The 25,616-nt window shown below is 43.8% G+C and overlaps 1 protein-coding gene across 1 annotated transcript in view; it reads right to left on the reverse strand.

Annotated features, from left to right (window-relative positions):
• The window catches only part of LOC124711943 (UDP-glycosyltransferase UGT5-like), a 50,148-nt gene extending 24,956 nt beyond the window's left edge, over positions 1 to 25,192 (reverse strand). The window contains exons 1-3 of the mRNA XM_047242210.1: positions 25,159 to 25,192; positions 15,439 to 15,688; positions 6,202 to 6,791 (exon numbers count right to left, since the gene is read on the reverse strand). Coding sequence (XP_047098166.1) covers positions 6,202 to 6,791; positions 15,439 to 15,688 — 840 coding nt within the window. The 5' untranslated portion in view covers positions 25,159 to 25,192. The remainder of the gene's footprint in view (positions 1 to 6,201; positions 6,792 to 15,438; positions 15,689 to 25,158) is intronic.
• Between the last annotated feature and the right edge of the window lie 424 nt (positions 25,193 to 25,616).

Raw genomic sequence — 25,616 nt, forward strand, 5'->3', positions numbered from 1 at the left:
ATTCGTCTGTAAAGAATTCATGTTATTTTTTTGCAGGTGCGACTTATTAAACTACACAGCTGTCATTTCACCGCCACACCCAGTTTTTTATTTTTTTATTTCTCTCCTTCCCACTACTTACCCCCTCCTCCTCCCAACCTTCTCTGCTGGCCTCCATCTAAACTGCAGCATTTGACTGTCTGCCACTCCCACCATACTATCCCTCCCCCTCACAGTCCCAGCCTCCTCCTTACCCCTACCCAGTCGCCACTCCCATCATGCACTGGTGCTGCTGCCCGCAGTGTGGTTTCAGTTATCTGAGAGTGTAGACATGTGTGCAAGTTGCATTTGTGTGAGTGTGTGTGTGCGTGTGTGTATGTGTGTCTATTGCTGACAAAGTCCTTAATGGCTGAAATCTTTCTGTTGTGCATATCGTGACTCAGCATCTCCGCTATATGGTGAGTAGCAACTTTCTTCTCTAATATTATTACACTCCATTCTGGATTTTCCATTGTTTTGTTTACTCCTACTTGACTGGGAGAAAAGTGTTTTTCTTTGAAATACTGTCAAAGACAGACCGCTTGATGGACTTAAGAAAACACTGTAGGAAACATGTGCCACTGTCGCTCAATCAGTTTCCAAGGGATGAGCATCACACAAAAAACTATCTGATCAATGAGCAGTAAATCACAGTTCATACAAGACGAGTATAGTTTCCTGGTATAAGAAAAATACCCGTTATGTGCAAAGCTGGAAAGGAAAAAAAAATCTCATGATATCAAGTATGATGTCATGACGATCCCTTTTCAGACCATAGTTTTTTAAGGGAGCTAAGTACAAATTCTTTTTAGTAGACATTATAAACGTTCTTAATAGCTCAGATCAAGGACTAGACAGATATAGGCTACACATGGCTACACAAAGACAGATCTCCAGCACATGTTGATTTTCAGGCATGTGAGTTCCTTGATTAACAGTTTTGTGGTTACTGTATAGGGCATATAGATAGTTCTGCAAAATCTCAAGCCTCACAAAACTCAGACTTGACCCCACTGGACAACTCATTATGGGGATAAATCAAGTCCCATGAGGATGAAGGTCGATACAAGACTAATGAAGAAGTGTTCATAAGTGGCGAGGAAACTCCTGAAGTTAAGAGATGCTTCACAAGTTGAGAAGGAGACTCACAGGTCACTATGCAAAGCATGCTGCTGCTGCTGAATCAGAGCATTACGCTCACCTACTTAATGGCGTGTGAGTCCACTTTTGAATGCAATACAGCAGCGATTGTGCGTGTCAGGGATCTAACAAGTCCGCGATAGATTTCCAGAGGTATATGGTACCAGACACCGATGTTCACGCATAGGTTACTCTATTTCCTCATTTTTGGAGGCATATGGCTTCAGACACCGGACGTCTACGCACAGGTTATGCTTTTTCCGTAAATAACTGGATGGTGTTTTGTGAGACCGGAGATAGCGTCCAACAGCGTGTGGTGCTTTGTGGAGCAGAGCTAGCGTGTTCCATAGGGTTCAGTCCGGGCGAACTTAGTGGCCAGCATATTCATTCATTATCATGTTCCTCACATAATTGTAGCTCTATGCTGGCGTTATGATACGGACAGTTATTCTGATGGAAGACGCCAAGCATGAAGCAATACAAATGCCCTGTCATAATGTTCACATAATCCACAGCTATCATGGAGCCTTCGATTACACTACTGGCCATTAAAATAGCTACATCACGAAGATGACGTGCTACAGATGCGAAAGTTAACTGACAGGAAGAAGATGCTGTGATATGCAAATGATTAGCTTTTCAGAGCATTCACACAAGGTGCTGACATGAGGAAAGTTTCCAGCCGATTTCTCATACACAAACAGCAATTGACAGGCGTTGCCTGGTGAAACGTTGTTGTGATGCCTCGTGTAAGGAGAAGAAATGCGTACCATCACGTTTCCGCCTTTGATAAAGGTCGGATTGTAGCCTATCGCGATTGCGGTTTATTGTATCGCGACATTGCTGCTGGCGTTGGTCGAGATCCAATGACTGTTAGCAGGATATGGAATCGGTGGGTTGAGGAGGGTAATACGGAACGCCGTGCTGGATCCCAACGGCCTCGTATCACTAGCAGTTGAAATGAAAGGCATCTTATCCACATGGCTGTAACGGATCGTGCAGCCACGTCTCGATCCCTGAGTCAACAGATGGGGACGTTTGCAAGATAACAACTATCTGCACGAACAGTTCGACGACGTTTGCAGCAGCATGGACTACCAGCTCGGAGACCGTGGCTGCGGTTACCCTTGACGCTGCATCACAGACAGGAGCACCTGCGATGGTGTACTCAACGACGAACCTGGGAGCACGAATGGCAAAACGTCATTATTTCGGATGAATCCAGGTTCTTTTTACAGCATCATGATGGTCGCTTCCGTGTTTGGCGACATCGCGGTGAACGCACATTGGAAGCGTGTATTCGTGATCGCCATACTGGCGTATCACCCGATGTGATGGCATGGGGTGGCATTGGCTACACGCCTCGGTCACCTCTTGTTCGCATTGACGGCACTTTGAACAGTGGACGTTACATTTCAGATGTGTTTCGACACGTGGCTCTACCCTTCATTCGATTCCTGCGAAACCCTACATTTCACCAGTTTAATGCACGACCGCATGCTGCAGGTCCTGTACGGGCCAGATGTCTCACCAATTGAAAACGTCTGGTCAATGGTGGCCGAGCAACTGGCTCGTCACAATACGCCAGTCACTTATTCTTGATGAACAGTGGTATTGTGTTGAAGCTGCATGGGCAGCTGTACCTGTACACGCCATCCAAGCACTGTTTGACTCAATGCCCAGGTGTATCAAGGCCGTTATTATGACCAGATGTGGTTGGTCTGCGTACTGATTTCTCAGGATCTATGCACCCAAATTGCATGAAAATGTAATCACTATTCAGTTGTAGTATAATATACTTGTCCAATGAATACCAGTTTATCATCTGCATTTCTTCCCGGTGTAGCAATTTTAATGGTCAGTAGTGTAGTATCGCAGATCCCCTGGACTGAATGCCCCACACGGAATAATGCTGCCCCCACTGGGCAGCGTCCGTGGCCCAGTGCATGTCTTGAGGACTCGGTTGAGTGGATGTCGATATACCCAGACACAAGCATCAACTTGATTTCTATTGATCCACAGTCAAATCTCGATTTTCACGTCCTCAGTGCAGTCGTCAATTATTGACGACGACGTTGTGATACCGTGGGTCACATAGGGGTCGTCTTCTATGGAGATCTGTGTCCAACAACGGGCGCTGAACGGTGTGCCTTTAAACGCTTGTGGATGTACCAGCATTGTTGCACTCTCCACCTGTCCTGCTTTACACATCGGTCTGTGATGAGGCAAGGGTGTCCAACATAATTTCGCGCTCTCGTGGTTTCACTGTCCTTCAACCACTTCCCTAATATATTCACAATGGTAGCGCGTTAGCACGAGGCCAGCGTAGTCGTTACCGATATGTTCGTTCCGAGGCGCCGGGTATAACAACCTGCTATTAATCGAAGTCGCTCATGTCGGTGGCTTTCCCCATTTGCGGCTCGTATCGTCGCTAGAATGTTTCCCCATATGTCTCTGCTCCGCTTGAATACTTTCCTTACATCGTCAGTCCCCGCAACTCCATAAGGAGTCGTTCAGTTTCGTGGTGGGCAGTGGGCATAATGTCTTAGATCATTAATGTAGATCTGCTGGCTTCATAGTTTACATGTTTAAGTATTCCAAAACACAGAATACCGATTTTTCGTCCATAGTATGGTGAATTGGGTCCTTGGGAACCACAGGATAACTTGCGGTAATTTGGGCGCTATCATTGGTAGATGCGGCGTCTAGGACGTCACCTGCGGGTAATTCGGCACCATCGCCTTAGGGTTCTTCGCTTGGACACCAGTTGGCCCTTCTTTCAGTGATACAAGTGTTTCTGTTCGGCGTGTCCCTCACTTCAGTAGAGTTAAATTTTCGAGCTACACTGCACTTCAAAACTTCAGGAGAGGATATACAGGGTGAGTCACCTAACGTTACCGCTGGATATATTTCGTAAACCACATCAAATACTGACGAATCGATACCACAGACCGAACGTGAGGAGAGGGGCTAGTGTAATTGGTTAATACAAACTATAAAAAAATGCACGGAAGTATGTTTTTTAACACAAACCTACGTTTTTTTAAATAGAACCCCATTAGTTTAGTTAGCACTTCTGAACATATAAACAAATACGTAATCAGTGCCGTTTGTTGCATTGTAAAATGTTAATTACATCCGGAGATATTGTAACCTAAAGTTGAGGCTTGAGTACCACTCCTCCGCTGTTCGATCGTGTGTATCGGAGAGCACCGAATTACTTAGGGATCCAAAGGGAACGGTGATGGACCTTAGGCACAGAAGAGACTGGAACAGCACATTACGTCCACATGCTAACACCTTTTTTTTGGTCTTTTTCACTGGCGCACATGTACGTACATTACCATGAGGGGTGAGGTACACGTACACAAGTGATTTCCGTTTTCAATTACGGAGGCCAATAGATGTTCAATGTGGTGGCCATCATTTGCTGCACACAATTGCAATGTCTGGCGTAATGAATGTCGTACACGCCGCAGTACATCTGGTGTAATGTCGCCGCAGGCTGCCACAATACGTTGTTTCATATCCTCTGGGGTTGTAGGCACATCACGGTACACATCCTCCTTTAACGTACCCCACAGAAAGAAGTCCAGAGGTGTAAGATCAGGAGAACGGGCTGGCCAATTTATGCGTCCTCCACGTCCTATGAAACGTCCGTCGAACGTGTACCTCACCCCTCATGGTAATGTACATGTGCGTCAGTGAAAAAGACCAATAACAAGGTGTTAGCATGTGGACGTAATGTGCTGTTCCAGTCTCTTTTGTGCCTAAGGTCCATCACCGTTCCCTTCGGATCCATATGTAATTCGGTGCTCTCCGATACACACGATCGAACAGCGGAGGAGTGGTGCTCAAGCCTCAACTTTAGGTTACAATATCTCCGGATGTAATTAACATTTTACAATGCAACAAACGGCACTGATTACGTATTTGTTTATATGTTCAGATGTGCTAACAAAACTAACTGGGTTCCATTTAAAAAAACGTAGGTTTGTGTTAGAAAACATACTTCCGTGCATTTTTTTATGGTTTGTATTAACCAATTATACTAACTCCTCTCCTCACGTTCGGTCTGTGGAATCGATTCGTCAGTATTTGATGTGGTTTACGAAATATATCCAGCGGTAATGTTAGGTGACTCACCCTGTATAAAGTAATGTAACGAACGATACTGCAATAGTATGTTGCTAGAGGTCTTGCAGTCATGCATAGAAAGTTGGACGTCACATGGCGTGAGGTCGGCCTGCCTATAGCGCCAAATGGGCCTGGCCCGCAACACGGTGCAGTTGAAGGAGTGGGAAAAGGTAGTGTCCCTATGAGGAAACAGTTACAGTCCACTGTGATGGTGTTCTTCATTACAACATGGCCCGGAGATAGCATTTGAACGATTTCACACTGTGAAGATCTGCGGAAAGATGGAAGGGGGACGAAGTGTGACGAGTGTAGCCCTGGACTTTAGTAGCGCAGACAGCGTTGTTTCACGTGCGTGGGGAGCGTTCCGAAACACAGACACTGCTTGCCGAAGGAGAGGAGACGGTCGACAGTGGTTAACTACAGCAGCAGATGGCCGCTACATTGTGCAACAGGCAAGAAGAGACCCAGATCAAACAGCGGCTCCAATTCCAACCCTATTTAACAGGACTGCAAGACACGAAATCTCACGTTTCACAGCAGCACAGTGACTGTATGCGGGTAGTCCCTTTGCCCGACGATCTGTACATTACGTTCCGTTGACACTCGCTCATAGGTAGCACCGCTTGCAGTAGTGTCAGGAACATAAGGACTGGACCAATTGAGCCCGCGTGCGTGCGCGTGTGTGTGTGTGTGTGTGTGTGTGTGTGTGTGTGTGTGTGTGTGTGTGTGTGTCTGAGAGAGAGAGAGAGAGAGAGAGACAGAGACAGAGAGAGAGACAGAGGAAGGGGGATGGGGAGAATGAATACCTGTGTGGATGTCAGGAGGAGAGTAAGGGAGAGAAATCATTTAAGGTACTCAGTGTATTTTATTAATAACTGTAGAACATTGTAGAAAGCGCCATCTTACCTGTGGTAGTGCCTTTGGTTGCTGGATGTGCATTCCGCCGGTCTCAATCACATTGGGTAAGTGAGGTCGGGGATAACTGAAGCTCACGTGGCTCTGAACGATCATCAGTGAGGTGTTGGCTCTCAGAGCTGACAGCCGAGGCATCGCAGGATCTTTGAAATTCTCTTTGACTATTTCATCCATTTTCGGTAAGAAGTGATAATTATAAGCGTACCTTGCGTACGTCACAGCCACGGTGTTGTCTAAACGCTGCCAGAAAGTCATGTGGTCTGTATAGTCGCTAAAAATATCAGGAATGTATGATGGCGTGCTTAGCTCGCCAACTGCATCTGTTACCCAGTGAAACGCTCCAACAGAAGACAAGGCGACAACGGGCACATTGAATTTGTGCGAGAATCCTAAGAAGCAGTCGTTCATGAAGAAGTATTCCATGACAAGCAGGTCGAACTTTTTGTCTTTAATATTCATCAGTTTTTGAACAGCTTCCTGCCTTAAAAGTTTTTCACACATTTCGATGCCCATGTCCAGCAACATGTCATATAGCTTTTTGCCTCTCATCGATCTTAGTACCATCGTATTTTGGGTTATTACTGTAAAAGAAAAGACTTTGATAATACCATAGATTTCATACACCTTCATGCTGTAAAACAGAGAATACTTTTTAGTAACATGAATGCACAGACAACTTCGTGTGATATATGTAACTTTGTGATACCTGTAACATGTCCAGCAAGATGAAGCGAACAAGCCCTGCAACAATATCACCTTCTCCGTAAGAAAGTATCAAACTTATCAACTTAGGCTGGAAAGATGAACAAATTTGATTTCATAACATTCAAATTGTATGATAATTGATAGCAAAAAATAGCTCGGGTGAATACATGGGGTAATATTAGTTTGATGCATAAGTTAGTAGTGTTTTGGTTTTGCATGTTGGTATACCGGTTGCTATGGGTTTATTTACCTGTTGACATTTTTTATTTGCAGATCACTGTTGCTATTTAAGTTTTCATATGGTCATTTATTTCATATGGGCATACTGAGTGGAGGTGTGGACGCTGGAAAATGGGATGCCAAGTGCAAAAATCGTAACTTTTACGACATACTCTTCTGTTTGAGTTCAGTAGAGGGGTGACAGTTGAAACATCAGCGCCGTGTATGGGGATTATGCAATTGGACACAGCAAGGCAGATAAGTGGTTTTCTCGTTTTAAGGAGGGCCGTTTTGACATTAGTGCCTCTCCACTTTAGAAAGACCTTAGGCGTTTGATAAAGATCGTTCAAACGCATTAATCCACGATGATCCACGTCCTTGTACTCTAGAACTGGTAAATAAGATGTTATCATTATACCATAGTGCGACATTGACATGCTGTGGGGAAGGTTCAAAAATCGAATGTGAAGGTACCGCATGACCTAAGCCAAAATCACAAACGTCAGTGGGTGGCCTTTGAGCATCTCTGCTTGCTCGTCATCAATTGGCTCGTGAAAAATCCCCTTCCATTTCTACCCTTTGTTGTTAGTGGTGACGAGAAATGTAGTCTTCATACTGACACAAGGAAAAGAAGGGAATGGTTGAGCCCAAACTAAGCAGCAGCTCCTTGTACAAAGACCTGCAGACATCCGCAAAAGATGATGTTATGCGTCTGGGAGGACAGCGATCGTGTGGTGCACTACGAATTGCTTCCCTGAGGTGTAACCATCACTACTGACATTTATCGTGAACATATGCGACGTCTTGCAGACGCGATCCAAGAACAACGGCCAAGAAGACTGCATGAAGTGATCCTACTCCACAATAACGTCCGTTAGCGTTCTGCTAGATTAGAAAAAAATGTTATACAGGAGATGGATTGGGTGTCATACCGCACCCGCCATATTCAGCTGATATGACGCCTTCTGGCTTTCTCCTTTCCCGCTCTTTATCGAACAACCTTTAACAAACTTCCTTTCCGAATGAAAATGTGCTCCGATCACCACTGGACAAGTTCTTCACCTCAAAACCATGTGATTTCTACAGACTCGGAATCGAAAAGATAACGCAACGTTGGCAGACCGTCGTAAATAGTGAAGGAGAATATATTCTTGACGCCTAAAGTCTCTGTTATGGGTATCTATTGCACTTATTCAACTTATGGAAAAACGCTACGAGTTTATGCACCAACTCAATAGAACTAAAGCCATTCCAGTACACGTTTCTGCTGGTTTTCTATCCCATGCTATTTTCTGCCGACCTCAGCGTCTCTCTCTCTCGGCGCGGTATTCTAACGTGCTGAGGCGTGAAACACATGCGACACATCGCTAATTTCCTGGTTCTCTTTCCGTCTCTGGCATGACCGCACTTTGATTGTAACAAGGTGAATGAGTTTTAATGACATTTTATAATTCTCATCCCCTTACTATCTGTGCCATAACAATATAACTGTAATTAGTATTCCACATATGAAGGAATAGTAATTGTTTTATATACCACATTAAGTACACTGTAAGAGAACAAAGACGTCGCATCACGCAACGGAAATCGGTAGAGGTGATGTACGTGTACAGACAAACAAATGATTATAATTTCAGAAAAAATGTATGATTTATTGAAGAGAAAGAGTTTCACAAGCCGAGCAAGTCAGTGATGGTCCACCTCTGGGCCATATACAAGCAGTTTTTCGGCTGGCACTGAAAGATAGAGTTGCTGAATGTCTTCCTCGGCGTATCATGCAAAATTCTATTCAATTCGTGCGTTAGGTCATCAAAATCCCGAACTGGTTCCAGGGAACTGCCGATCATGCCCCAAACGTCCTCAGTTTGGGGAGGTCCAGCGACCTTCCTGGCCAAGGTAGGGCTTGGCAAGTATGAAGAGAAGCTGTAGAAACTTTAGGCGTGTCCAGGCGGTTTTTATATTGCTGAAATGTAAGCCCAGGATAACTTGCCATCAAGGGAAACAAAACAGGGTGTAGAATAACGTCGACGTACCGCTGTGCTGTCAAGGTGGCGCTGATGTCAACCAAACTGATCCTTCTGTGAAGACCAAAGACCATCGCTCCCGGTTGTCGGGCCAGTATGATGGGCGACAGTTAGCTCATTGCTATCTGGGCGACTCTAGATGCGTTTTCCCTTGTCATCAGGGCTCATTTCGAAGCGGTATTCTACTCCAGTCAATGAGATTCCAGGCCGGACTGTCTAGAGATGCTCCGGCCGGCAGTGGAATACAGATCTGACTGCCGCCCGGCATACAGTCCGACAACCAGAAATAATGGTCTAAAGCCGCGCGGTATTAGCTGAGCGGTCTTCGCGCTGCAGTCATGGACTGTGCGGCTGGACTCGGCGGAGGATCGAGTCCTCCCTCGGCCATGGGTGTGTGTGTGTAAGCTTAGGGACTGATGACCTTAGCAGTTAAGTCCCATAAGATTTAAACAAAAATAAAAAAATTATGGTCTAGAGCGCCATTTATTTTCGAATCAAGGCCCCTTTGGTGTCATCACCGACACCCTTACAGGACAGCGATACGTCGACGATATTCTACGCACTGTTTGTTTCTCTTTTATGGTGACACATTATCGGTTCACATTTTAGCAAGATAACGCCCGTTGACACACGGTGAAAATTTTTACTGCCGGTTTTCAAGCTTGTCAAACCCCTCCTTGGCCAGCAAGGGCACCGGATTTCTGCCCAACTGAGAACGTTTGGAGCATTATGGGCGGGAGCTTCCAAGCAGCTCCGGATTTTGAAGATCTAACGCACTAGTTGGACAGGAATTAGCAAGATATCCTCTAGAGGACATCCGATAACTCTATCAACCAATGCTAATCCAAATAACTGCTTGCATAAGGGTCAGAGGTGGATCAACGCGTCTTCAACTTGCTTAATTTGTAAAGCTTCAAATGGTTCAAATGGCTCTGAGCACTATGGAACTTAACTTCTGAGGTCATCAGTCCCCTAGAACTTAGAACTACGTAAACCTAACTAATCTGAGAACATCAAACACATCCATGCCCGAGGCAGGATTCGAACCTGCGACCGTAGAGGTCGCGCGGCTCCAGACTTCAGCGCCTAGAACCGCTCGGCCACTCCGGCCGGCAATTTGTAAAGCTCTTTCTCTTTAATAAATCATCCCATTTTCTGATATTGTAACAATTTGCTCGTCTGTACAAGCACATCACATACAGCTTTCTATCCCATTCGAATAGCTTCCGCGTGATGTGTCGTCCTTTACCTCTTAGAGTGAATGATAAATCATATCATGATTATCCATGCGTGATTGAAATCAACATAAATGCCGAAATCGATCGATTGGAAATTGTTGAGGTGCAAAAAAGAAAATTATACTTTGTTAAATAACTGGGATTGGCTGTTCTTACGAGCCACCACTTACTACAGTATGAAATATTTGCCCTGTTAGAACAAACGTTTTTCAAACGTAATCTTTTCGATTAACTCCTTATTTCAATGGACCGAAATTTCACCCATAGCCCATGGTTGGGGAATGTGGTAGGTGCATCTTGGTGCACATATTTCTGCTGCTGTAAGAGGACATTTAATGCGCCAGTATGGTCCAAGATGAACAGATTGCGCAGGGTCTGTGCCTTGAAGATCCCCCGCATGGTCTGTGCCTTGAAGATCACCCGACCTCAATCCTCCCCGGGATTTTTCTGTCTGGGTTATCTCAAATTGAAGTGTACAGCACTCCCTTTGATATGGTTCGAAACCGGGAGAAGAGCATTTTAGTCATTTCGACATTTACGAGATGGTCCTTGGTGCTGGAAAGAATTCGAAACTCAATGCCATATTGCGTCCGAATACGAGAACGACTTGTGGACCACCACCTTTAACAGATAAGGAGTGTACAGTGAATAATACAGTACGTAAGGTGTGAAGCAATTTTTCTTTTGAAGGCAGGCCATGGACAAAGTCTAAGACTGATTAGAATTAAATTACATATGCCGTAACTAGGGCAATATTTCATAATGAATTCAGTGGCTCTTCGTAACCAAATATTCGGAGTTATCTCTCAAACGCCTCCGCTCCTAGCTGTGTAGCTATCTCTAGAGGATCTGATAATTATGTGTTAAAAGGGGCGAAACTACAGGGTCATCAGTCCCTCCTTATGATGAGAGAAACACGTAAAAACGCAAAAGCGGAAAAAACGAGGACTCAAACTACATAAGCAAATCAAAGAGTTTAAAAGGGCTTGACAATAGTTGTAACACGATTGGTAAAAGAAAACAGAGATAACCCAGGAAGCATCTTACAAAATGGGATCTAAAGGCACAGCAAGGTGAGAGGAGAAGAAAGTAACCTGCAGTCGCTTGGTGGGGACCCGCTACAGGAAGAGGATCTCGTCTTCACAACCATCCCAAACACTGGAAGTGGAAGAGTATTACATGGGTTAGAGTAAAATCCGTTCTCCCTCAGGAAATGCAACAATCTGGTAAAAGCTGTCACGTCAGCCTCAAGCATCTGAGGTAGTGAGGTAGACAAGCTGAGAGCATGCCGTAGATCGGCCAGCAGGGCGCACTCAACAAGAACATGCGCTATCGTCAGTAGACTACCTCAGCTGCAGTGAGGAGGATCCTCCTGGTAAAGAACGAACTCGTGGGTGAGTTTCGTGTGGCCGATCCTTAGTAGGCACATCACAATAGCATGTTTTCGAGAGGCCTGGAAAGATGTATGTCGCACCTTAGTGGGCCCTTTAATGGCTCTCAACTTGTTTTGGGTCGCAGTCTCCAATCATTTCAGTTCTTAGAGCCTCAAAATACTGCGTCGAAGTTGTAATCTTAAGTCTGTGTCCGGTATCACCTGTAGCTTCGTCTTTAGCTAGACGATCAGCGAGTTCATTTCCTGGAATGCCTGTGTGACTCGGTGTCCATATGAAGGTTGTGGGCGACCAAAAGATTTTTGGGACAGCACAGTGTTATGCCTTTTAAGCAACCCATGGAATCGCTGCAGATCAGAAAGATCGCCGTGGTCTGGAATTTGACGTACCGCAAAGCCTGGGATATGGCAACCGACTCGGTTAATTGTGCTTCTCGTGTCCACTTGCGTGTGCAAAAGCGTAACCGACCCTGTCGTTTACTTTCGATCCATCTGCGTAGATGCATACCGGTTTAGAATACTCATGGAGGACTGAAGGAAACAGGTGTTGGAGAAAGGTAGAATCAGCATCCTTCTTGGGCTACAGAAGAGGTCCATCCATATCACAGGGCAGGGTACAGCCCATGAGAGGTGTCGAGGAGGAACTGTAGGAACAGAGTGTAACAGAGGCTGCTGGAGGTCCTTCAGTAGAATATCGAGTCGGATCCCAGATGGTCTCCCCTGTTTTTGGCGATGCGCAAACAGTCTGAACTGCTGGTTATGGGACAGAGTTAAGAGACGTGGGTGAATAGGCATCTGACAGATTATGACTTCGTAGCTTGCGAGAAGCTGCTGTCGTCTAACCCACAGCAGTGGGGCACTGGCTTCCGCCAGGTGGCTGTCAACAGAGCTCGTACAGAAGGCACCCATTATCAACTGCACGACTTTGTGGTGAATAGGGTCCATCAAGCTCATAGGCAACACATCCGTAGTCCAAGCGAGATAAAATCAGCGCTTTGTAAAATCTCAGAAGAAGGGTGTGGTCCTCGCTCCACGCGGAGTGACTACGAAAATGGAGAACATTCAGCTTCTCCATGCAATTCGGCGGACATGCAGCAGCCAAGTTAGCTTGTGGTCAAATAAAATACCTAATAATAGCTGACTTTAAGTAAATGATCAACAAGATAAATTTCTGGATGCGGGTGCACAGACTGGGGTCGATAAAAGTGCATAACTCGTGATTTTGCAGGAGGAAATTGATAGCTGGCGCTCAGCGGCGCACAGTGATGTAGAGGCACAGTACAGGCAAAGCTCATCTGTGCACAGTGATGGAGGGACTGTGGGGCCCAATGCGTTTACGGTGCCACTGATGCGATAGCAAACAGCGTTACGCTCAAAACTGATCCCTGAGGGACTCCAGTTGCTTAGAGCCGAACCTATCTGGAGCCGAAAACATCGATAAGATAGGAAATTCTGGATAAAAATGGGTAAACTGCCTCAGAAATCCCACTCATGCAGTGTAGATGGAATGTGGTGTAGCCAGGTGGTATCATATGACTTCTGTAGGTCAAAGAACACATTAATCAGTTGTTGGCGATGCGCAAAAGCATTGTGCGCTGCGGGTTTCAAACGAACCGATGATCTGTGGTGGACGCTTTGGAACCGTGATACATGCCCTCTAGTAGCATCAAGCCATCAACAAAGACGGTGTTTGACCATTTGTTCGAATGGCTTACACAGCCCGTTCGTCAGAGAGATTGGCCGAGAGTTACTTAAAATATGTGGGTCCTTTCCCAGTTTTAGGACAGAAATAATAATATTTTCCCGCCACTGAGAGAGAAATACTCCCTTCATGCAAATATGATTTAAGAATCTGAGGATATGTTTCATGCTGCCGACACGAAGGTGATGAAGCCTTTGGTTGTGGGTTTTATTGGGACCAGAGGTCGTGTCTCTGCGAAGTTCCATACAGTTGACACATTGTTGGTCACAACGGCTGACCTCACGGGATGCCTGTCCACGTGCCCTACAGGTAGCCTCATCTGAACAGAGGGAGGACATGTGTCGGAAACTTTGGAACTTATATCTCATTGGAGGAGGGAAATAAGGCCTGACATCACACCTATAAACCATCACCTTAGCCTTCTCACTTAAAATATTTCCGTCGAAGGCTAGGGTAAATGCTCCAGTGTCCACTTAATTACTTTTGGGTCCCTTCTGGATGCGGCGAACTCTATGCCACGCCAGATTAGCACACAACTCTTCATCAGTTTGCAGCGTTAGGTCCCGATGGAAGATAACACCTTGAATTCCATTGAGCTTGTCATGAGGAGAAACGGTGACTGGTATATCTCCTACACTGTTGCAGGCCTGAACTGCCCATGATTGGTTGGCGTGCGACGTCTTGATCAGTAGAGATCCTTTTCTCACCTTCTCTATTGCCACAACCTCCCTAAACAGATCCTCAACATTTTTAATGAAAAACATTGGCTTCGTTGAAGCGAAACAGCCGCCGTCAGTGCGGGAACAAACCAAGAACTCGACAAACTGTCCACTTCCATTTCTCCTTTCCTGGCTCTGGTCTTTAGGTATGGTCAGTAACAGAAATGCAGTAGGATTGTAAACCTCTGAACTAAAATCACTGTTCCTGACTGATGAGATGGCCGTGTTGGCACGGCCACCGTTTAATCCGTTTCATTGCGGATCATCCGCCCCGATGCCACCCACTTCGATTTGAGTCTCTCTCCACAGCAAGGGCAAAGGCCACGGGAAACAGTAGCCAGTAGCCGTGCCCAGAGTCCCGGTACCCCGAAGTAAACAGGCACCTACTGCTTCGCTGACACGGGGAGGTGACAGCGCAGACATCGGCAGTGCGATCCCTGCTTTGTCAGGGGGCTGTCATCGAGAAGGTACATAACAACCCCACCAAGACGGACTGACTTTCGTGCTGGATTTGGGGTGCAGTGGTAGATCCACTTGAGTGGTAAGTATAAAAGATAACAACGCACAGCTTAGACGTAATTCACCACAGCAAGGCGTCGTTCCCCAAACGGCCCGCACTTCGGTAAAATTTGGAAAGTGGAGGTCAAACCCAAAGGAGGACTAGAATTTGAAAAACCAAAAAAAAATTGAGGGAATATGCGTTTAAAAAAGTGAAAAGAGCAGAAACCTCCAAAATTCCGAGGAACAGTTACAAGAACAATAACAAAGACTATTAGACGCCTTTTACGACAGGAAAGGAAGGGCCGCAGTTCTATGACAACCCCCGACACCGCAGGGAGAGTCTGTGGAGATAGCGCTTCCGGATACTAAACAAGGTTTTCGATTACCTTCCACAAATCTCACGTTTTCAGGGCTACATGGAGAGAAACTTTTTTTATTATTCCCTTATACTCCTGCAGACGTTCATAACAAATCAACTAAAATTTCCAACAACAGAGTTTCCAATTTGTTCCATGTGAAAACTAATAGAATCAGATTTTCAGGATCTGTCACTGTCGAAAAGGATATCAGCATGTCCTTCTGAGACACTACCTAATAAGCAACATGTAGAGGGAATGGGTAACTCCATCTGAAATACTAGCTATTCTTTTTACATCGCCCCATTGCAACAAAATTTAGATACTGTACTGCTCACGACCATATAACGAGAACAACAAGTGCGTTTACTTACAGATCGTTGGAAGTACCGGCGGAATTCTGAAAACGTCCCAGTTTTCAGGTATATCTTCCTCCAACTCGGTTATCAGCAGTGTGATGTTGTGACCTCTTTGGGACAGCCCAGTGAGGAGTGGTTTGAGGGAAAACCAGTGGCTTCTTGCTGGCAGGGGGAAAAGAGCCAACACGTTCGCTGTGTCCACATGGCTAGCAAACAGGACACACGCCGTGGGCACCACCAAAGCAAGTAGCCAGTTGCCTTTCATCTGCAACAATATACGTAAATTTCACAACCTCAGAGATAAACATCTACTTAATGTAAATTGAGCAGCAGTATTTTGAATCTAACCTTTCGTTAGCAGATGATCAGCATATCTAACACGGAATAGGGTCAACTATTGACGGGTCACAGGAATTGAGCTTCGTCCTCAATATAAAACAAAAGTAACAACTAGAAGTTTCTTCTACGTGTCAAAGAATGTCGTATCAAGAGGTAGAAGGAGAACGGAGGTTTTCAAACAAGCGTACCTGTCAGACGACAATCTACAGTCCTCGTGGAATCATTCCACGAGGTTTGATATCTTTTAAAATTATTGTTATCTAACCAGTATCCGAGGGCAGGTTATGAGTAACGAAATGCAAATTCCTCGCAATATGTTCGGATATATTTTAAGGAAGAAGGAAGGAAAATTAGAGTTTAACATCCCGTCACCATCAGAGTCATTAGAGATGGAGCACAAGCTCGGAATGTTTCAAAGATGTGGAAGGAAATGGTCGTGCGCTGTCAAAGGATTCATCCCACCATTTTCCTGAAGCGACGGAAAACCCAAATGTGGATGGCCGCACTCGGATTTGAACTGTCGTCTTTCCAAAAGTGAGTCCACTGTGCTAACTACTGCGGAATCTCTTTCAATAAGAATCCAGTTGAAATAATACTGTTTTTCTTTTCTTATATCGACTGGTAACGTTACAGAAGAATGCTGAAAATTAGGTTGATTAATAACATAAGGATTGAGGACGTTCTCTGCAGAATCAGTGAAGAAAGGAAATTATGGAAAATACTGACAAGGAAAATGTACGGGGTGATTGGACATGTGTTACGAACACGTCCCTGATAACCGAGGGAACTCAGAGAGCAAAAACTGTGGGGGAAGATAGAGACTGGAATACATCCAACAAATGATTAAGGACGTTGGGTGAAAGTTCTACTTTGTGGTGAAGAGGTTGACATAGGAGAGGAATTCGTGGGAGGCCGCATCAAACGAGTCAGAAGACACATGACTTAAAACTTTTTTGTATTCACAAAACGAAATCATATTCTGCAGAAGTGGGCCAATTACCACAGTTAGGTTTTCATGGTTTGACTTTTCCGTAGTTTTCCTTATCAGAAAGATTTGCATGTATGAGCCAGAAATGGTTTCATTCACCGTCGTTCTTTAGCTTTAGCTTGTGCTTTGTCTTTAAGATCTTCCTTACACCGGAGCAAATGGATGCAAATACAACGATCACTCGCAAGGCAGTTCGCTAGTGTGCAGTAACATTCGCTTGTATTCGTGAAAAAGCGTTCGCACTGGACGCAACGAAAGAGAAAACGAGAAAACTAGGATAGCGTGTCATCCCTAAAAATGTTATGTTATTGTTTTTTGGCGCTATTGGTTCAAATGGCTCTGAGCACTATGCGACTTAACTTCTGAGGCCATCAGTCGCCTAGAACTTACAACTACTTAAACCAAACTAACATAAGGACATCACACACATCCATGCCCGAGGCAGGATTCGAACCTGCGACCGTAGCGGTCGCTCGGTTCCAGACTGTAGCGCCTAGAACCGCACGGCCACTCCGGCCGGCTTGGCGCTCTCTCTGGGCACATAACTACCTATAGTCACGGTGCAAATCTGTGATATTCAGATATGATTAGTCTGCATGGCGCGCATGTTGAATTTGACGAAGCAAGCAAAGTGATACAGGAAGGGGATATCGTAAGTGTGAAGCGCTTGGAGGTAATGCACTCAACAGAGCTCCGTTCTTTCTTAGCATTATTCCAAAAGGTTGCACATATCTCACTTTTCGATGGTTCCTCATTAAATTGAGGACCGTTTTAACAAAACTCAACAGACACTATTCACAGAATTTTGCAGGAGAGGTACATTTTAGTTGTACTCAATACAGTTGATTAAAAAAATTTCAAAAATTATAGTACTGGTCATCCATGCAGATATGAACTGATGAAAGAATAATTGAACGTCATCACTAGTTTCCTTCATTGAGAAAAAAGAAATTACAAATTTAACACATTTAGGGTCATTCTGTGCAATCTCACAGGGGTTGGCAAGGTGGCCATCTCAGAATTATTCATAATTGGTACATGGATATATACATGTCTTAATAGTAAAACTATTAAACAGACTAATTTGAAGTGTCAAGGGCGTGTATCTGATCATTAGTCAGACACAAGTTTCCCCATTTTCAGAGACCTACTACTCAGTAATGAGTTGACCTACAGACCTAAATTTTTTGTGCATCTGGTACGTAGGCCACTAGGTTGATACGATGTAGAAAGAGTAGGATACATAATTCAGATTTTTTATGGAAACGTGAAAAACACACTTTTCCATGCTGTGCTTTAAATATGATTTTTGAGAAATCGTAACTTTGCGCTAGTAAACGGTATACACTTTAGTTTGTGCATTGTAGTTCTTTAGTCGTACTACTAAGTATAAATAATGAAAAGCGTTTGGCAATGCAATTAGTTTTTATTACTTCCACTTAAAGGCGACTCCATCGCCAAAAAACGTCAAATTTGACGAACGTCAAAGTTCTGGAGGGGTACGTAGACAGATGCAGCTCAACTTGATCTTCTTCTGATATGTTTACAAATCTGGTAGCAATCTCAGGTCAGAAAAGAATATACTAACTCACTTTATTCACTGTCAAAGAATAATTATAAAATGCCACTTATATATACCATCCATAACGACCACCACAGGAAACTGGTTAATAGAAACCATGTATATTCCTTGAAAAACTGTTCCTAAAAATGTTTGTGTTTGACCTGTAAGTCAGAACTGTAAAAAGGTCACCTTTAAGTGAATGTAAGAAACAGTAACTGCAATGCCAAATTATTTTCATAATTATTTCTACTTAATAGCAGAACTAAAGAGTTACAGTGTACAAGCTGAGGCCTGTAGTATTTCCCTGTGCAGAGTCATATAATTTTTTTAAAAAATCACAAACTTAAAGCACAGCGTGGAATAAGTATATTTTTCAACATTTTTCACTAAAAATCTGAACGATGTTTCCTAGTTTTTATACACTATACGAACTACGTAGCCTAAATACTAGATACATAAAAATCCGATCTCTGTAGGCCAACTCATTGCTCAGTACCAGGTTTCTGAAAGCATAGAAATTAGTGCCTGTCTAATGACTGGGTACATACCCTTGAGCGTTGAAACCTAAATTTATCAAAAATGGTTTGAGTTAGGACAGTGACATTTGGCACTATTACTATTAAGACACTCGGTATCCATGTACCAGATATGAGTAAATTCTGAGATGGTCACCTTAGGATCCACCAAAACTCCTGAGACTTTACACTGAATAACCGCATAGCTAATGTGAAGGGAACACTGCGTACACCTACTTATCCACTCAAAAAGTATATGCCCGTCTGTCTCCTCTCTGTAATGTAGGATATTCTCTAAATCTATTTCCAGTGACATAGGAAAAACATAAAAATCTCAAATATTAGTCAGGCAAAGGAGCGACCTGGCTTTAGAAGCAGATTTAGCACAACAGACCATTTGTAAGGCATGAACAACGCTGCAGAACAAGATATATTACTACTTCGCATCCCACTCATAGCATTTGAGAAAAGAAATCAAGGGAGTGGCCAGACATACATTTTTGTGTGGTCATCAGGTTGAAAATTCTTATCCAACGTCATTATTCATGAAGAGATATGGTGCCTTTACGTTAATTTCATAAAAAGATTGATTGTTGAACCCTAAAAGAACACATCTCAAGTCAAGAACAGTGTACCTCCATAGATGATAATAACTTAAATTTGACACAGCGTGTTGTACACTTCGAACTGTCCCTCAGCGGTGGTTCGTTGCAGACACGCATTGGCTGCCTTTAAGCTGTATTGTAAGAAAAAGCACGAAACACTCTGCGTCGACGTCCTTCAGCACGCTGCTGATGTCGATATTGCTGAACTACCACCATATACTTGTTGCAGGTTGCCTGTTTCTCGGGGGCAACAAAAACTTTACTTTCAGTATTTCATATAGCTATTGGTTGCATTGAAAAATTTAAAATGCTGTCATAATCAACTCATTAATCTTACAATACATACGCAATACAATAAATAAAAAATTGGAGTTTGAAACTGTGTTTGTGCCTCAAGGCAGTGTGACTCACGGCCTACAAATTACCAAGACTATATTTAGTCTGAGAAAAAGCGAGTTCAGCAAACTTTACATGTAATTTCAAACGTTTTCTAAAGTTTTTCTCACTGACGGCCCCATAAGATAATGAAAGGAAAAGTATATTTCTTACCATTTGGCTGTTCATGCAGTAAAACTAACGCATTAGGCATGACGTTTTAATTTATTATTTCTTTATAACCAACTCCATTCACAGCACACTTTGCTGACCGTATTTCAGGAGATACGACGTCATAAAGATTGAGATGAGTGAAAAACAAGCTTTTCTTAAATCTGAGCAGAAATACTGCCCAGACTATGCTCATATAGTGTTTTGTAGTGAAAGCTTTTAGCGAGTTCCAGTGAACTTTAAATATTATTTCAATCCTTTTCTAGTCTTTTTCTCCCTACAGCTACACAAAGTAATGAAAGGAAAACAGTGTAACACTTACCGAGCATTTGTTTTTGCGTTTTCAACCACAAAGGTTTTACATGCTTAACGTCAAATATGTAACACATTCACTCATTTGTAAAGCAGTCGTCTGTAGCTATCTTAAACACGAAAGTTCGTTTCTGTAAAGGATCGGGGATGAGAAGGTTACTTGTTATAAATGAAGCTATTCAGGATTTTGTTAGCAAAGACGTCATCACATTTATTCCTCTGATCTTGTACTCTCAAATGTTAGCCTGTCTTAGTGACAAGTCGCTTAGAACCATAACAAAATCCCATTCCAAGAGAAAATCCACTTCAGATTTTGCTTTTAAGTCTGAACTAGTTGGTTACTACACGTATGGAATTGTAAAACTGTCTGAGCACTGTCAGACTGTTTTAAATAATGCAAGAGAATACGAGATGCTAGCCAAAATATCCGAGAATTTCATTGTAAAAATCAGAAAGCCGTACTTTCGTCCTCTAGTTCTCCGTCACCTTCAAAGTAGTCACCTTGGGAACGTATGCAACGCTATCAGCGTTTTTCTCATTCTTGGAAGAACTCCTGGAAGTCCGCAGGAATATGGGTGCTCAGGACCCGTTGTGATTCAAATCTTCAGTCGAGTCAAAACGTCATCCTTTCAACGCAGTTTCTAAGTCCAGGGCAGGTAGAAGTAGCACTCGGCTAGGTCTGGCGAGCAGGCAGGGTGGGGGACAGTTGCCAAGTGGTTTTTGTCCAGGAATTTCTTCACAACGAGCAATATGAGTGCGGGTGTGTTGTCATGGTGCAACAACCAGGATTTCTTTTTCCACAATTTAGGCTGTTTGCACCGGACATTTTCCCTCGGTCGCCTCAAAACGTCACAGTAGAACCACCCATTGACAGTCTGACCAGGTAGAACAAACTCGTTAAGCACTATTCCCAGAAACACACTGATGAGCATTGACTTCATGTTGCTGTAAATGTTGCTGCAAACTTGTGGAGCTTTTATCGGCCTTAGCGAAGATGGCATACTCCATCGTGACGCTTGTTGCACCATTTCAGGGTCATAACCGTAGACCCAAGATTCATCACCCGTTATGACTCTAGATAACAATTTTGAACACTCTCAAATTCTTTGTTACAAATCGTTTCGTGATTGCTGAGAAGGTCAGGGAAAAAGTTCGCGGCAGTGCGTCTCGTGTTCAGTTCATTGACGAGAATCCGTTGAAATGTACGGTACGACAGCCCAAACCTGTTACAAACGTCGTGAATTGTGCGTTCTTGTCAAATGCCTCTGTCAGCATGCGATGGGTTTCAGCTGTAGTATTCTTCTACTTGAAACAGAATTTGATGACAATTCGTTGCTCCTTCACGTTACCCGTTTCACAGTCTGCAGAACCACTGAAACGCGTCCTCACACGCACCACTGCAACTACAGAGGGAGGTGGCGCAGTGGTTAGCACAACGAACCCGTATTCTGGAGAACGACGGTTCCAACCACGTCCAGATATCCTCATTTGGGTTTTCCGTGGTTTCTCTAAATCGCTTCAGGTGTATTCCGGGATGGCTGCTCGGAAAGGGCACGACCAACTTCCTTTCCCATCTTTCCCTAACTCGATGGGACCGAAGTCCTCACTGTTTGGTCCCCTCACCCAATCAACCAATCAACCAACCACAACAACTGCATGCACCATGGGGCCAACGATATATACGGGTCCTGCAAGGAAATTGCGATGTCACGCTAGTCAGCTTGTGCGGCACACTTCGCCAACGCTCGTCTCCATGCAGCGTCCACCGAAATCAGTATTTAATTGAAAAGGTAACCACTAAAGACCTTAATTTTGTCGTGTGCAATCGAGAACTTGCATGCATTTAAACAAGCAGTCAGGAATTATTAAAGTCATCTGAAATACACTATGTGATCAAAATTATCTGGACACCGGGCTGAAAATGACTTACAAGTTCGTGGCGCCCTCCGTCGATAATGCTGGAATTCAGTATGGTGTTGGCCCATCCTTAGCCTTGATGACAGCTTCCGCTCTCGCAGGCATACCTTCAATCAGGTGTTGTAAGGTTTCTTGGGGAATGGCAGCCCATTCTTCTCGGAGTGCTGCACTGAGGAGAGGTATCGATGTCGGTCGGTGAGACCTGGCACGGCGTTCCAAAACATTCCAAAGGTTTTCTATAGGATTGAGGTCAGGACCCTGCGCAGGCCAGTCCATTACAGGGATGTTATTGTCGTGTAACCACTCCGCCACAGGCCGTTCATTATGAACAGGTGCTCGATAGTATTGGAAGATGCAGTCACCATTCCTGAATTGCTCTCCAAGAGAGGGAAGCAAGAAGGTGCTTATAACATCGACGTAGGCCTGTGATCTGACAGTGCCACGGAAAACAACAAGGGGTGCGAACCCCCTCCATGAAAAACAATACCACACCGTAACACCACCGCCTCCAAATTTTCCTGTTGGCACCACGCACGCTAGCACATGACGTTCACCGGGCATTTGCCATACGCACACCCTGCCATCGTATGGCCACATTGTGTACAATGATTCGTCACTCCACACAACGTTGTTCCACTGTTGAATCGTCCAATTTTTACGCTCCTTACACGAAGCGAAGCGTCGTTTGACATTTACCGGCGTGATGTGTGGCTTATCAGTAGCCGCTCGACCATGAAATCCACGTTTTCTCACTTCACCACTGTCATACTGCTGCAGTTTACAATTCGTGTGTGATGGTCTGGGTAGATGTCTGCCTATTACACATTACGACACTCTTCAACTGTTGGCAGCCTCTGTCAGTCAGTAGACGAGGTGGCCTGTACGCTTTTGTGCTGTACGTGTCCATTCAAGTTTCCACTTCACTGTCACATCGGAAACAGTGGACCTAGGAATGTTTAGGAGTGTGGAATTCTCGTGTACAGACGTATGACCAAAGTGACCCCAAATCGTCTGACCACGTTCCAGGTCAGTGAGTTCGGCGGAGCGCCCCATTATGCTCTCTCACAATGTCTAATAACTATTGAGGTCGCTGATATGGAGTACCTGGCAGTAGGTGGCAGCACAATGAACCTAATATGAAAAACGTATTTTTGGGGGTGTCCGGATACTTTTGATCACATGATGTAAGTGAAAGACGTGGACAGTGTCTCGACGGCTGTCTGATGGCATACAGGTTTTACGTAAAAATCTGTACACCTTGAAAAGTCGGAGACTTGTTTGCGCCTCGAAAAACATGTTCAGCAAAAGTGAACAAAATAAACAGTTTTACGTGAGCATAGCAAGAACCAAGATGTAGTTTAGGGAATTCCTTCTCTTATATACCCTCTGAAAAGAAGAGGAAAAATTATTTTGATCCAAACCCGCAGACGAAGTTTGCAGTTTCGGATTAAAATCACGTTAACTGGTGTCTGATGTTGTAACCGAAATAAAGTTAAGTAACTGATGAGCAGCAATTAGTAAAGTAACTGTTGTAGATATGCATGACTCTTAATTACGCGTTGTCATTTCTGTCTCGCCGCCGGAATAAAGTTAAGCAGCTGTTGAACAGCAGTAAGCAAGCAAAATAACGCAAGGAGATTACTTATCAGCAAGTGTAATGTGCGCAATCATAGAGGAAGTTAAAAATTCCTTAAATTGAGAAATACAATTAGAATTACGTTTTAATGAAACATGTCCAAACTAACTTCGTTTTGCGGATGACGTCATACCGTTTGCGTCTAATGCACCTAAACGTCGATGGTGAATGATAGATCTTGATAGAGCAAGTTTCAATGTAGGTCTGAAAGCGAATTATAATAATCTTATAAAATTTACATATTGAAAAGAAAATTGTACAAAATAACAACGAAGTCGTAGAAACAGTGGATGACTTTTAGTATTTAGGACAGCCGTAGACACCTTTTGGAGGACAGAAAAAGAAATTTAAAGAAATGAAAATGAACTAGAATACCTTTGGGAAATTATATTCCAAATTAAACGTGCGTGGGAAAGAAAGTTTACGATTGGTATTACCAAAAGTGACGTATGACATCGATATGAGTTTTAATGAGGAGAACATTAACATTTCACTGTTGAAAATCGAGATATGAGCACTGGGCGTTATTAGGGAAAACAGTTGATATAGAAACTACTGACTGGAGTAGAGAAGTGCAAGATGTAATTTGGATTGTAATGGTAATACAGTGAGGGATATGCAGCCATAGGGATCAATGGTACACTTAACAGGGAAGTACTGGGTAGTTATAATTAAAATGCAGCTACTCACAGATGTTCAGTGTGAGTTGTACGGAAGCGAAACTTGATGGGTATGCTACTAATGCTTTAATATGGAACCGATTTACTCTGGAAGTTCTAATTTTGACCACCAGGTGTAAATCTGGCGACGTACAGCATCTCGTCCGCGTCTACAGTAGCCATATTCAACAAACTGTGTAAGTGGCCATTACAAATAAAATCAAACTTATGTCTTTCTCACTTGTTTGACCTTTTCTGCACACGCTCCGTTCCTAATGCATTACTTACGGAAAGATTTCTATATGTCATTCTTGCATTGCCAGCGCCAGATTTATACCTGGTGGCCAAAATTAGAACTGATTTTTTTCAGCGTAAATTACCACCACCTTGACGCATCAGAATATCTACCGAGTTTCACTGCCATACGATAATTACAACCTACAGTGGACCTCAGTGAATAGCTGCACTTTAACCATAACTACCAGGTATTTAACTGGATTCCAGGAGATACAAACCGACAGCAAAGATGACGTAGGTAGCTGACACTCGAAAATGTGCTGAATCTACGTTGATGGGTATAAGGAAATGTCGAGGGAGGCCTTTATCCGATAGGGTGTGCAGTATGTCTGATAATATATAGCAACGGAAGCTCACCTTGTAGAAGAATGATACCGCGGCCCACAGAGAGTTCAGTAGGAAGACTATCGCTTCGGCATGGTCGGCCTGAGTATTTATATCAGCAGCCGGAAAGTGGCGTGGGCTACAGTGTTGTCTCATCATGAAAAGACTACTTATCTGGCAGCGTCCTGCAGATCGTTATATTTCGCTGTCTCATCATGAAAGTAAGGCTACTTATCTGGCAGCACGAGATGACGTGCCTCGTTGTTCTTCCAGCGTATTTCCAAGATATCTACAGCTGTCAGTAGCGCTTGGTCAGAATTCGGAAATCTTAAATTGCTATCTTATGAATCAAGTCAAACACAGCTAAGCGATATGCAGTGTGCCCTTAAAGTCCCACCTTCATTTCAAAAACTCAATACTTGAAAGCTAAATGAGCCAGAAAATCGAGTTTTGTTATAAAAAATTTTGCAGCTCTCAGAGACTTTTCCTTT

This window comes from Schistocerca piceifrons, chromosome 8 (genome assembly GCF_021461385.2).
Source record: "Schistocerca piceifrons isolate TAMUIC-IGC-003096 chromosome 8, iqSchPice1.1, whole genome shotgun sequence".
NCBI lineage: Eukaryota > Metazoa > Arthropoda > Insecta > Orthoptera > Acrididae > Schistocerca > Schistocerca piceifrons.